This window comes from Mercenaria mercenaria, chromosome 1, assembly GCF_021730395.1.
Source record: "Mercenaria mercenaria strain notata chromosome 1, MADL_Memer_1, whole genome shotgun sequence".
Classification (NCBI taxonomy): domain Eukaryota; kingdom Metazoa; phylum Mollusca; class Bivalvia; order Venerida; family Veneridae; genus Mercenaria; species Mercenaria mercenaria.
In genome coordinates, this window is record NC_069361.1 from 56,893,644 (window position 1) to 56,908,908 (window position 15,265).

Consider the following 15,265-nt stretch of genomic DNA (forward strand, 5'->3'; position numbering starts at 1 on the left):
ACTTTTAGCTGTAGTGGTCCCTAATAGGACCCAAGTTCCTATATAAATAAATTTGGAAGAGGACCTTATAATGATGCTCCGGACCAAGTATGACAAAGATCCACCAAGCTGTTCATGAGACGCTGTATAAAGGCATTTCTAGTTTTAGCTCTAGCAGCCCCTAAAAGGGGTCAAATGTCCCAGCTGAACAAAGTTGGCTGCGGGCCTAATAAAGATGCTACAAATCAAGTTTGATTAGAACACATGAGAAAAAAATCAATTAAAGGATTTTTTATTTATTATTTTTATTTATTTCTAAGATAGGCCAACTGATCCTGCTTTAACAAATGCATATTCGCTATTCATGAATCTTTGGACAATGACGTCACACCTATAAAAAAGTGAAGGTCAAGCAAAACATACAATTGTAATTATTTCAATATTTTTGTTTCATAAGGAAAGTTTGACCGTAGTCATATCACATAGATAAACTGTATGCAGCGTACCTTCATTTCAGTGTAATGAGATTCAGTCATTATATAGCATATATATAATAAACAGATTTCAACTGAGTTCAATATTTGCATACCATACTAAAGAAAAATATTCATATATAATAAATCAGTTAAATAATTTATAACAAATATATCAAAGCAAACAAGTACTCATTTCAATATGCAATCTGAATAAGTCACAAAAGCAAGAAACCATTTCATATACAGACGACAATTGTAACAAGGAAAATCTTTTAAAAAGCACTTCTCTACATAAAAGACTCTTATCACACCCTTATTCATGTGATACGCAGACCGTATTCAGCTCTTTCTTTAATTTGACAGATGTTGGTATTTGAACAGGTTTTTATCATATTTATTAAACTTACTTATCATTTTGAGATATATCAATATTCTTGCTAAATATACCGAGCCAAAGTAAGCTTTAAAACTGTGAACAGCGTCGTTTAGGATAAACGCTTTGTCTACATTTCACTCAGCGTAGCACAATCAACAGAGTGAAAGAAATTGACACTCTCGTCCAATCAGGCAGAGTGTTACATAAATCTTCCATTTTGATAAATTATCTATAATGCGTTATCAAGTAGTTTGATTTGCAAACTGAAGTCACGTGGCATAGGAAAGGAAAACGAATTTAGACGGCGTTCGCCGAAAAAAAATGTTGTTGGTTGCATGGCACGACTGAATCAAATTCAGCGCGAGCGCGCAATTGTGATATTACATGGTTATATTTTCGTGTGGGACTAATGACTTCACGGTTGATCGATTATTTTTAAAATTTTAACACGTTAAGTTCAGAAAACAGATCACAAATTTCTTGAAAATTTAGATATTGTAAAGATTTCTGAGATAGAAACTAAAATCGATAGAATGATGGACGAACACGATATATCACAAGTTAGAATAGACGACGTTGTATCCGATATTGCATTACTGTTTAATACATGTTCAGAAATTTCTTTTGGTAAAAGAAATGTAACAGTGCAACAACATAATAGAAATAATGCAAACAAATTCTGGTTCGATAGAAATTGTGAAAAAATGAGAAATGTATATCACAAAACAAGAAAGATGTATAATAAATATAAAACGCAATATTACAAAGATATTTTAAAAAATGTAAGTAAACAATATGAAGGAACATTACGTAAAGCATACACATATCACAACACGACTAAAGTTGAGAAACTTAGAAAATTGAAAACTAGCAATCCAAGGCAATATTGGAACATCATAAATACTAATAAACCGCAGACAAATACAATGGCTTCACTCCAAGATTTTTATGATTTCTTTAAAAATATTAATGATACTATACCAGACTGTACTGACTCAGATCCTTTGCAAAGACCGTTAGACAATGAAGTTCATAACGAGGAGTTAAACGTTCCAATAACAGTTTCAGAAATAACCACTGCTATTAGAAGCTTAAAAAATAATAAATCACCTGGTATTGACTCAGTAGTAAATGAGCAAATAAAGAAGTCTCTTACTCTAATGATGCCCATCTATACAAAATTATTTAATATTATTTTTGATAGTGGTATAATACCCGAAAGTTGGACAATAGGATCAATAAAACCCATCTATAAAAGTAAAGGAGACCCAAAGTTACTAGAAAACTATCGTCCGATTTCATTACTTAGCTGTCTTGGAAAACTTTTTACCTGTATTATAAATAATAGATTAAATAAATATGCAGAAAGTAGAAACTTGATATCAGAAACTCAGGCTGGGTTCAGAAAAAAATTTTCCACCGTGGATAACATATTTATATTAAAAAGTTTAATTGATATTGTACAATCTGATAAGAAAAAATTATACTGTTGTTTCATAGATTTTAAGCAGGCCTTTGATTCTATATGGCGCACTGGTTTGTGGATGAAACTGAAAAACGAAAACATAAATGGAAAATGTTTTAACTTAATTTACAATTTGTACCAAAATATAAAATCAAAAGTGATAACTTCGGAAGGATCATCTCCATATTTCAATTGCCTCGTTGGGGTACGACAAGGTGAAAATTTATCGCCTTTTTTATTTTCTATTTTTCTTAACGATCTAGAGCTATTTTTAGATGAAAAAAATGTTAAAGGAGTTTCAAAACATTATTTTGTTGATGGTGCACGTACGTTTTTAAAAGTGTTTTTACTCCTCTATGCAGACGACACAATTATACTTAGTGATAGTGAACAGGACTTACAGCACGCATTAGATATATTTAAAGAATATTGTGATCAATGGAAGTTAAATATAAATATAAATAAAACAAAAATTATGGTTTTTAGTAAAGGCAGAACAAAACATAACATTAAATTCAAAATCGGTAATAGTGACTTGGAGGTTGTCTCAGAATACAAATACCTTGGGCTCTACTTTTTTAAATCGGGAAGTTTTTACAAAACAAAGCAAAAAATAGCAGAACAAGGTAATAAGGCAATGTTTGCATTGTTAAGGAAAATTAAAACCCTATCATTACCATACGACTTGCAAATTGAGCTTTTTGAAAAAACAGTTAAACCGGTATTACTTTATGGAAGTGAAATTTGGGGATTTGGCAACATGGAAATATAAGAAAAAGTACAACTTAAATTTTATAAATATATTTTTAACTTAAAAAAGTCTACGCCCTCTTACATGATTAATGGGGAACTAGGAATAACACCATTAGACGTTGACATAAAAAACAGAGTCATTGCTTACTGGTCACGTGTAATCGAAAACATTGATAGTGATAAAACTACTAAATTAGCATCAAAAATATATTCCATGGTCTATACACTTCATTCAGATAATTATTTAAAATCACAATGGCTAGAAAACATTAAGCAATACTTATGTCACCTAGGATTCTCCGGTATTTGGTATAGCCAAAGCTTTATAAATAGCAGGTGGCTAATTAAGTCCACTGGTCAAAAGTTAAGAGATACGTTTATACAAAAATGGATGTCAGATATAAATAATACTTCTGCATCTAATATTTATAAATACTTAAAAACAGAATTTAAACAGAGTGCATATATTAACAAGCTTCCCACACATTTAGGTCAACGAATAATGGCATTTATGACTCGAAACCACAATTTACCAATGGCAGCATTCGCTGAGTTATCTTCCCACATGATTTGATAGGTGTCGCTACGGGCGAATAGGTCCTATCATGCGTATACTCTCGGCTTTTATCATAGTTAAACTCTTTTTCTTAACCTTTCATGCATTTGACAGCTGAATAAAAAAGTAATTAAAGTATTAAAAAAAATCTAATCGTGTAATTTATCAATATAATCTATTTGGATAGCTGTTTCTTCTGTTTTTAACATAAAATTTAAAGCCTGGTAAAATTTGCATCATTTCAAAATGCTGGCTTGTAATATATAACTGAAATTATTATTGTAGCTTTAATTTAAGCGAGTCACATTTCCGTATAATTTATAAGCAAAGTGGGGCTAGCTATAGTAGCTAGTTGAAAAATATTGCTAAATATTACCCCTGAATGGAAGCTTTGTTTCAAATAGACAATGGTTTCTCTGGAAACATTTAGTTTGCATAAAATTGCCTATCCATTGGCTGCATACTGATTGTTATCATAAAAATGTACATGCCATGTGTCCTGTTAACTCTAGGGGGTTCAAGAATATGTCCTTGAAGCAGACTTAACACTTCCTGCTCCCACTTAGGTGTTAAATATAGGTCAGATGTTAATGTAATGTGTATAATAAGTTCTCTTAATACATTGCAATTTGAAATAATGTCTAATATGTCTCACATTTGTTTTTATTTTTAAAGCTTCACAGATTTGTGGTATGTGTATTATAAATCCTGCGGGTGTTTTTATTAAATGTAGAGATTTATATTTTCACTTTATGTGGGCAAGTTGCTGTGAACTGAATTGACTGAAAATTAAAGAGGCAGCATCATAAAATTAAATTAACACGTGGTATGTCAACTTGTCAATAGAGATCATTTATGCTTCATGGATGATATTTTCATGAAATATATGAGAAAACACCTATAATAAATTAATTGGGCTGATGGAAAATTGAAGGGACATCTTATCACAAGAGTATAATTATATTCTAACATTTTAGAGTAATTATTATTATAATTTCTATATTATTCAAGATCTCATTGCATTAAACTGTGTATGCAGATCTTTCCGATTAATTTGTAACTTTAGGAATATATACTGTCTAGTATACTGATCCTTATTCTAAGAATATAGTCTGAATACTTGTACAATGATAAAATGACTTTCCAAGGAGGCATTTCAATATTGAAAAATACTTTAAAGCTAAATAAAAGCATTTATTGTCACAATTAACAAACATAACAATCATACAGTCCATATATAAACTGACACACAGAAAATGCACTTTAAAACAGTTCTTACAGCTTGCCTCACAGAGTATCAATAAATATAAATAAAACTCTTTCCTCAATTGCTCAAGGGACAAACAGCTGAATTTTGATAACATAATCGGATATTTTCCAAATCTACTAATATAGTCTGAAGTGACAGCGACTTTATAATGTAAATTATGTAAACAAAATTTTCTAGGACCTATTCGCATGTAGCGCCACCTATACGCGCACCTGTTTAATCAGGGGAATTAACTGACCGATATCGCCTATTGAAACAGGTCGTTGGAGTAATATACCCTCAAATGATAGAAAATGTACAGTTTGCAATGATTTAGGTGATGAATATCATTTCTTCCTTGTATGTCCATTATTTAAAACAGAAAGAAAACAGTTAATAGATAGAAATATTTATACTAGACCTAACATGATAAAATTTATAGAACTACTTACGTCGCATAACTCCATAAAACTTAAAAAAGCTAGTTTATTTTGCAACATTATTATAAAGCATTTCAAAAAGGCTAATTAGCTAATCAATGTATGCAACCAATTTAACAGTAGTTACTTTATACTACTGACTCTATTTAGGTCCACTTATTTCACCAAGTGCCAATCTAAGTATTCATGTCATTTAAAATACGTCAAGTTATATATGTCCCAATTACTACAGCTTAAAAGTGTACGTGTATAGTTACAAAAGACTGATGAAAGTAAACTCTTTAAGTGTCCAAATGCAAATACAGATCATCTGATATATTTGAAAAAAAAAAAAAAAAAAAAAATTGATACGCCTCAATTTCTATTATTGATAGTTTATCTTGTTTTGTTTGTTCCCAGTAGGCATTTGACGTCTGTTAGACGTCGTATAGACGTCAGACCCCGACGTCGGATTAACGTTGGATTTTGGTTGGATTTGCAAACCGTTTAGACGTCAGATCCCGACGTTGGCTAGACGTCGCAATCCGACCATTTTCCAACCAAAATCTAACCACTTTCCAACCAAAATCTGACCAAATTTTCAACAGAATTTGAAATCAAACAAGTAATCAACACATGTATTTTATCATCTTTATTTCACATGATAGCGACTTAAGTCTAATATCATAAATCCAAAAAAGGTAATCCAGTAATTGAAACTTTCAAGTTTAGTCATGTCTGCATGATTCTTCAACTCCGCTAAAATTCCCATCTGAAATGTATAGAATTTGACAGTTTCATCATTTCATAAAATTTGAAAACTTATACAAGTATGCTAGAGCTATTACTAAATAACATAATTGCTACGTGCAAAACAAACATGTTATATTTTAAATTCTAAAAGAATTCTCTATAACCTCATAAAATGTAATGAAGTTTTATGTTAAACGCAATTGATTTTTAAAGTAATAAACATAATGCATCAATTTTTGAAAGAATACGTAAAATTAAAAAGAATGACTATTAAACTAAGTACAACTTTCAAAAATCTGCTACTCACGTTGCGGATCCCTTTGTGTAAAGTATTTATAAACTTGCTATCTTATCCCACAAATATCAAATTACCGGAAGACTTGTGTAAACCGATGCAGGCTTATCTCGCGGCGAAGGCATGACTAATAAACAACATGTGTAGAAGAAGATTCTTAGGTGAATTTAGAATAATTTATACATGTGTATAGAATGCAATTTGTTCCTGAACAGTTTTAAATTGGTAAAATAAAATCCGTTTCCGAAAATAGACAATCTCATGCGACATAACATAATTAATGATAATGTTTGATGTGCTAATGAACTATTATTTGTAAGCGTATGTTCAGGCATAACTATCTTTAAACTATTATAGCAAAATTACACCAGTTAATTTCATAAATGAAAACATTTAAACAGACTTTCTATCCAACCTAATTCCAACGTCTCCAAGACGTCTAAGTCTGACGTCTATTAGACGTCGTGGTTATGACGTTGGTTAGACGTTGGATTCAGGTCGCCGACGTCGCGACCAAAATCCAACGTCTAACCAACGTCGGTACGACGTCAGGTGTTTACTGGGTTTGTTTGTTTGTCTTTTTTTTCTGTGTTTGTTTGTTATCTGTGTTTGTTTAAAACTTTTGACATGTATATTCATATATACATGTATTTGTAATGTGTAGTATATTGTTTTTGTACATAACCATATAAATCTGTAAATTTTGTATATAGAGCAAACTTAAATTTGACGCGTTTTGCAGGTCTAATTTCATTTTCGCTTTCGGTATTAGGCTTGCCTTTTCATTAAGGTGTTAAATAAATGATATCTCTCTCCATTAAAAGTTCACAATATATTCCATATTTAAAACTCTACAGTTTCTAACCATTAATCAGTATTGTGAAAAACACAAACTGTTATAAAAACTCATCTGATGTTTCCTTTAATCATATTTATAAAAGTAATTTTCACTGATACTGTTCTCTTGCAACATGTTTTCTTTAATCATACTTATTACAGTAATTTTCATTGCTACTGTTCTCCAGTAACATGTTTCCTTTAATCATACTGAACAGTACCTTTCATTGCTACTGTTCTCCAGCAACATGTTTCCTTTAATCATACTTATAACAGTAATGTTCATTGCTACTGTTCTCCAGCAATATGTTTCCTTTAATCATACTGAACAGTAATTTTCATTGCTACTGTTCTCCAGTAACTGTTATACATGTAGTTTAAAATTTTCATTTATTACTCATTATACATGTATTATCGAATTAGAGTTAAAAAAATTATGGAAGACAATAACAATGGCCGTTTTCCAATGTGTCACTGTTTGTTAAATGTATGTATTTGTATATATTATATGCTGTTAATGCTGCCCACATAAGTGGGACTTAACATTTGCTTGAATAAACTTGGTTATATTTTCGTGTGGGACTAATGACTTCACGGTTGATCGATTATTTTTACACGTTAAGTTCTTCAAGTGTAAATGTGGTATGAAGAAAACAAGTCATTTATAAAATTAAGTGTTTTAAAATACCCGAGTTATACATCTGGATAGTTTCTTTTGCTGTTCAGTATACATCTGGATAGTTTCTTTTGCTGTTCAGTATATATCTGGATAGTTTCTTTTGCTGTTCAGTATATACTGACGGTGATATTTGTGTAACTGATTGAACATAATATTACGGTAAGACCGTTTGCTATCGGCGAACATATACGCACTTGAAAAATGTGTGTAAAATTTTGAATTACTTCGTGTTATCAGTATGGCGGAAGAAAATTACTTTTCGAATTCATTTGAATATAAAAATGGAATACTTTTTTGTGAAAATGTTGCTTTAGAAGAAGTAAAAACGTGGCTTAAAAATCGCGGGATCAAACGTGTAACACCTGCATTTATTTATAGTAAGTCTCAAGTTGAAACAAATGTGCTCCTCTACAAGAATGCTTTAAGACATTTGGAAAGAAAAACGACTCTCAATTATGCCTTGAAGGCGAATATGAACCCAGGTCTGGTGCGAATAATGAAAACCCTAGGGTGTTCATTAACACTGGTGAGTGGGTTCGAACTTGAATTGGCGTTAAAGCTAGGTTTCACACCTGAGCGTATTGTGTTGAATGGTAACGGAAAGGAAACTTGGGAGATCGAACTCGCAGTCAACAATGATTGCTTGCTCAACATTGATAGTTTGTTTAACGTGAAGCAGACGATTGGTGTTTGCAGACGGCTTCACAGAAAGGCAAGAGTTCTGCTGCGGATAAATCCCGATATCGATCCAGTAAGTTAATTTTAATTGGTCTTTTCAGACGACTATACATATGACATAGGAAGTCAAGAATTATGCTATGGATAAATCCCGATATCGATCCAACTGGTATTTCCAGACGACTGCACAGGAAGTCATCGGTCCGGACCAGTAAATTAGAAGTCAAGTGCGTAGCTATGCTGATGTACACAGTGGCGATGAGAGGATGGCTCAGGACTCCCTAAAACTGACTCAGTGTTGTTGTATTAATGGATAAGTCCCTGAAGCCGATTTGTGAAAAAAAATTGTATCGATACCTCCTGGGCCTGAGTATAAAAAATGGGCACCCGATTAATTTGGAGAGTTTCGACTTGAGTTTTTGTGACCTGTTAACATGTACACGTTCTGATGAAAGATTTAATTGATTTTATAAGAAAACTAGGTTACATCATTGTCATAATAAAAGTTATTTGGTTTCAGATGGTACATCAGTATAATTGCACTGGCAAAAATGGATCAAAGTTTGGTGTACAGGAAAAATACTTCGATGATGTGATCAGAGAGATAAAGTCCGAGCCTCTGATACAGCTGGTCGGTATCCACTGTCATTTGGGGTCTACTATCACCAGTATCGCAATATTCAGGTTAGTAGTGAGCGTATACACACATTTAGAATCGGAGCCTTCCTTTTATCTATAACGGCATTTCACAAGAAGTAAAACACATAAACCGGGTTTGAAACTTACTTAGGTCATGTCGCTTTAGATTTCCCCATGGAACGGACGATATAAGTTACAGCTTTAATTCTTGGAAAAATCGAAGTGTGTTGGGTATCCTAAAACTGACAACTTCATTCACAGAATCGTCAGACGTCACACTTCCCCGATAATTATGTTAAAGTCAAGCGTGCTGGCCAACTTCCTCACATAACAAACTGGTCCCAGGGAGGTTAGAACAAATGGCGGAAATTTATGGGTTCCCAAAGTTAGCGTAAAATATGCAGACGAAAACTGGGTGAGACTACAGTGGATTTAATTGTGTCATTGAATGAAGTACTGAGGACACATGTCCTCGGTGTTATCAATGAAATGTCGCGATGAACTTCTGTTGACATTTTATATTGCTAACATGAGGAATGGTTGGTATAGGTTTGATGACGATAGTTGTCTCGGTATTATACGCTTTGGGCTCCGAAATTAGCGTAAATTATGCAGACAAAGTAATAGTAACGAAAACTTGGTGAAACTATTGATTATGAGGACTTGAGATCAGTCTGTCTGTTCGGCAGTTTGTAAATACTTTTGTAAATACTTTATTGCTTAGAAAGAATGAAAAGACATCATCAACTTGAGGTAAACTTCACGAACATTATTGAGCATTTGCGTAGAGATCTGAGAAGGAAATAGATTATGACCTAATCAGATACCTTGGTCATTGCATCAGTTTCTTTAAGAAATGCATGTATTGTCTAGAAACGATTGTGTCATAGTGTCGCAGTTGAGTAGACGGTCTTGGCTGTAGGTCGAGAGTATACCAGTTTTGACATTTTAAATGGAGCATTTATTGACGAATCTGTTCACTGTCTCAAATATAGATGAAGACAAGAATGCATTTCTAGTGAATAATTAACTTTTATTTTAACGTCTTATTTTTCACATTTAAGTACCTAATTAAACTCACCTGCTCACATTTACAACTACATACAAAAGCTATTTGTCTTGTTTAAAAGAAGTGTAATGAAGTGTGTTGACTCGAATATCCATGTTTAACACGACAAGTAACGTAATTTCTGGTTTGTCTTTAGTGTAAGTCAAAAATCTGAAATCAAGAGGAAATACGATGTCAAATTACGTGTACCATACAAACTCCCACAAGGATTTAAAGCAAGTATCATTTTATAAGCTACTGTGTAATTTTAGCTGGATTAAATTGTTTTTAAAAAAAAAGTTGTTGAAAGGCAATTTCAAGCAAACGTGGAGAACAACAAGTCACATTAGAATTACAATGTAGTTACATTTTACATCTTTGTTACCTGGAACAACTGATACGTATTAGACCTTCCTGTTGTTACGTATAGTCACTTGAAATCTTATTTGTACCGCAAGTTTTGTGAATTTCTTTTCTTTTTACAAAAATTAAATGGATCATTGAAATGGTCCACTCATGTGATGAAATAGTATTTGAAATTTAGAATACAGAATAAAATTTTCATTTTCACTAGGTGACCTACACCGATACAAACTGAAGACAGAAATCTTCATCATAAATTATCATGACACAAAAAAACTGATGCCGGCATAATATCTGTTACATACTCGTCATACAACCGCGACACCTGAAACTTCTTATTATGCTCATTCAGACAATATGTAGAATGATGCTTTCATGCATTTGAAAAAAAAAGATTGTATAAAAAAATGCAACTTTGTTTCGATTGAGTTCATGTATTAAGTTAAAAGTACTGTTATTCAGACTTCAGCATATATATATTCAGCATATATATATTATGTAACAATTACAAAATACTATTTCTGCACAAGCTAAGTTGAATCACGTTTACAACCTTTGGCAAGATAAAATATATTGTTAGAAATGAAGAAAATAAACAAAGTTAATCAAAATCAGTGCTCAGAAAAGCAATGACACAACAGCTTCATTCCAGCAGTTAGAAAAACCCGAGTCATTTATCGTCATCAAACCGATACTTTACTTGTTCCTTATCACCTAGTACTATCGCAGTGAAACTAAGCGGTAAATCGGTTTAAACTAAAAATGAAAATTTTTAAAGTTACACTGTGAGATCATTTACTCGATTATGTCAATGTCTGGAGTTTTACAAATGCTTCATCAGATTTCTTCTCAAATATTGTACAAAAATTTAAAGGAACAACAAAAGAAGAAGAAATGAATAGCGCAATTGGTCCTTTGTTAAAGATAAACATTAAATACATTATACGACAATGCTTTAGAATTTCGTCTAATTTGTCGAAAGTATAAGCACAGTACTTCAAATATTTCAGAGAATCTGCTGACGTCATGTTGCAAATATATAGAAAGCTAAAACATGAAGGGTTTGAACATATGGAATACATCAACCTTGGCGGTGGACTAGGCATTGACTACACCAAGCATGTGCGTACTTTTCAACTTCTGAAGAATGTGGGTGTAAATCCCGATGGGATGAAAGAAAGCTGCGTTCTCTTAAGTTTAGCGGAAAATTAATTTAACGAACCAATATGGTTTTATTTGCTTTATTTAACGAACTAAAGCAATTTTATTTAATAATTCAAAACAACTTTATTTCACTTAAATATATTTACTGTAACTGTAAATCAGTCTAGGTTGCTGTGACTACAGATCCGAAAATCCTTGTAAAAGAGCGGCCCATTGATATACCAACACCGGCAGACCTGGTGAAGGTTGTAGATGAGGTGTTCGGAGATGAAAATATCTCGCTAATACTCGAACCCGGTCGGTCTCTCATTGGCAACGCTGGTATTCTACTAACTTCAGTACTAGGAGTCAAGCACGGCGAACCAAAGAGGTAACTGTTCCAGTTTTAGACATCGGAAAGAAGCATAAAACATTTTAGTTTAATAAACAGCACAAGAGCTTCTTTCACACATGAAAAGCTGGATAAATCAGATTTTAAAGATTGTTCATTTTAGTGTTGATGTTGTTTTTGCGCAGAAAGTATTTTTAACGAGTTGCTGTATTTCCGTATAACAGGCATATAGGTGTCTGGCTACTGGATACGTATAAGATGTAAATCAGTTCTAATTAAAACGGTACGTAGCGCTGCAAATTATATCACAAGCTATAAATGTAACTATTTTCCTTAACGCAGCTACATCGTTGTAGATGGTTCGATGACGGAAGTTATTAGGCCGGCTTTATACAGTGCCTACCACCATATAGATCTTGCTGTACCGTCCCAGGCTGATGACAAACACAAAATGCTATATGACGTAGTTGGTCCAGTCTGCGAAAGTGGCGACTTTTTAGGAAAGGTACCAATCATCACTTAGTTTATCAATTATTTTGGTCATACTAATACAGACCAATACGTTAGCTATTCTCAGACTTTAACCTGTACCGTAAAAATCTATACTTTGAAAGTGCAATGTTTTTGGCAATCAAATATGGGCATTTCCATGCATATCTATGTAGCTTAATTAAATAAGTAATTTTAAGTCTCAAACTTCTAAAACCGATTTTAGCTCACCTGAGCCAAAGGCTCATGGTGAGCTTTTGTGACCGCATAATGTCCGTCGTGCGTCCGTCAACATTTTCTAAAAAAATCTTCTTCTTGAAAACCACTGGGCAGAATTACACCAAACTTCACAGGAATGATCCTTGGGTGCCCCCTCCCCCCTTCAAAATTGTTCAAAGAATTGAATTCCATGCAGAACTCTGGTTGCCATGGCAACCGAAAGAAAAACTTTAAAAATCTTCTTGCCAAAACCACAAGGCATAGAGCCTTGACATTTGGCATGTGACATCATCTAATGGTCCTCTATGAAGATTGTACAAATTGTGCCCCTTGGGTGAAAAGAGACATCGCCCCGGGGGTCACAAGTTTATATGGGAAAAATCTTTAAAAATCTTCTTGTCTAAAACCAAAAGACCTAGGCCGTTGATATTTGGTATGTATTGCCTTGTGGTCCTCTACAAGCTTTGTTCAAATTATAACCCTGGGGTGAAAAGAGGCCCTGTCCCGGGTGTCTCAAGTTTTACGTAAGACTTATATAGGCAAAAAACTTCAAAAATCTTCTTGTCTGAAACTGCACGGCCTAGGCTTTTGATATTTGATATGTTAGATTGCCTTGTGGTCCTCTACCAGAATTATTCAAATTATGCCCCTGGGATGAAAAGAGGCCCTGTCCCGGGGGTCTCAAGTTTTACATAGACTTAATATATAGGAAAAAACTTTAAAAAATCGTTTTGCCTGAAACTGCAAGGCAAAGGTTTTTGATAGTTGGTATGTTGCCTTGCCTAGTGTCCCTCTACCTAAATTGTTCAAATTATGCCCCTGGGATGAAAATGCCCTTGGGGTCCCAAGTTTAACATAGACTTATATAGGAATAAAAAAAATAAAAATCTTCTTGTCTGAAAGTTCAAGGCCTAGTAGGCCTTTGATATTTGGTATGTAGCACTGCCTAGTGGATTTCTAACAAGATTGTTCAAATTATGCCCCTGGGATGAAAAGAGGCCCCACCCAGGGGGTCACTTCTTATACGAGTTATATAGGAAAAAATACTTCAAAAATTATCAGATCATATTTCCTAGACTGTTCAATTATAATTTCCTGATAACCCCAAGTGATTAGGGGTCATTTGACTGTGACCTTGACCTACTGACCTACTTTCTTGTTTTTTAAGATACAGCCTTGAAATTTGGGTGACATGTACAGTTTTGCACACCGATCTTAAAACTGACTTTCAGTGACCATGAATGTGACCTACTGATCTACTTTCTTAATATTTTAGCATCAGTTTGCCATTTGAAATATGTGGCTCATATAACTCAGGTGAGCGATTCAGGGTCATCATGACCCTCTTGTTGAAATAGGTTCATCGTTACTGAATAACATTTCCAAGATTTTCCTAAAAGATCAAACGTTTCAGGATCGGTACATGTCCGCCCCACATGAAGGTTGCTTGATGGCAGTGTTTGATGTGGGTGCTTATTGTGCATGCATGGGCTCCAACTATAACATGAGGGTACGTATCTATAAAATCTTAATTTTTGATGAATTTTGTCTAAATTAACAACACACACAGTCCGTGTTAAAATAACATTTTTTTCTCAATATTTGCTTATAGATACATACGGGTTTTTGAGAAATTAGTCCATTTTCTACAAGGAATTGTGGCTGAAAAAGAATTTACACAAAAAATGTGTTAGGTGCAGGAGTAAAAAAGCATGTTTTGTTTTGAATTCTAAATAAACGGATTACAAAATCATTTTTAATGTTTCACATTTGTTTCTCCTCTTTTTTTCAGGCAAGACCAGCTGAAGTTTTAATTAGTGGAGACAAGTTAGAACTGATACGTAGACCAGAGACACTCGATGATATTCTAGCACCCTACGATATTTGAAGTCCAACCCCACTGAGCTGTTAACAGACATTTAAAATCAAAGTACTTCAAATCTGCAAAAGGTCACAGGCAGATCGGTGGTAAAATACAACATGAAACCATCAGTGGAACATGTCAGACAATACAGAAATAAGATGACTTTCACACTGAAACTGTACTGAAATATATTTCACATTGAAACTGTATTGAAATATATTTCACATTGAAATACAACTGAAGTTCTGTTTCATATTGAAAAGTAACAAATTAAATGAGGAAACAGTGCTAGAAAGTTTATGATCTTGGTTGAAATGTTTTAAAATCTAGTCTCAAGATATTTTCTTTAGTCGGTCTGTTTGTTTGTCATGGCTTTAACTGGTGTATGTTTTATGCCATTTTCGAGTTTTTGTAACAGGTAAGTAACCTTAGTAGTAAGAGTTCCTTGATTATTCCTACACTTAATTAATCTGGAGGTGGACAAGTTTCACTTCTTCAAAATAAATTACTAGAGAACTTTTGTCTTGATCTTGGATTAGATTGTGCAGGCAGAATGTGTTATGATTAAAAGCTGAGAAATTGATATCTGAGTGCTTCAATTACCAAACAGTATTTTTTACAAATTTGATTACA

At 33.3% G+C, this 15,265-nt stretch overlaps 1 protein-coding gene across 1 annotated transcript; it reads left to right on the plus strand.

Annotated features, from left to right (window-relative positions):
* The first annotated feature begins 7,982 nt into the window (after positions 1-7,982).
* On the plus strand, positions 7,983-15,215 carry LOC123536646 (uncharacterized). The gene is made up of 7 exons (XM_045319983.2): positions 7,983-8,588; positions 9,036-9,199; positions 11,576-11,687; positions 11,897-12,099; positions 12,403-12,565; positions 14,183-14,278; positions 14,561-15,215. The coding sequence occupies exons 1-7, from the start codon at positions 8,076-8,078 to the stop codon at positions 14,654-14,656; spliced, it is 1,347 nt and encodes a 448-aa protein (XP_045175918.2). The 5' UTR covers positions 7,983-8,075; the 3' UTR covers positions 14,657-15,215.
* The last annotated feature ends 50 nt before the right edge of the window (positions 15,216-15,265 follow it).

Bases quoted from the DNA above. Each gene is read 5' to 3' on its own strand.
- LOC123536646 (XM_045319983.2), top strand. From the start codon at position 8,076: ATGGCGGAAGAAAATTACTTTTCGAATTCATTTGAATATAAAAATGGA. The intron at 12,566-14,182 runs GTACCAATCATC...CAAACGTTTCAG, and splicing joins GTGGCGACTTTTTAGGAAAG to GATCGGTACATGTCCGCCCC. The intron at 14,279-14,560 runs GTACGTATCTAT...TCTTTTTTTCAG, and splicing joins GCTCCAACTATAACATGAGG to GCAAGACCAGCTGAAGTTTT.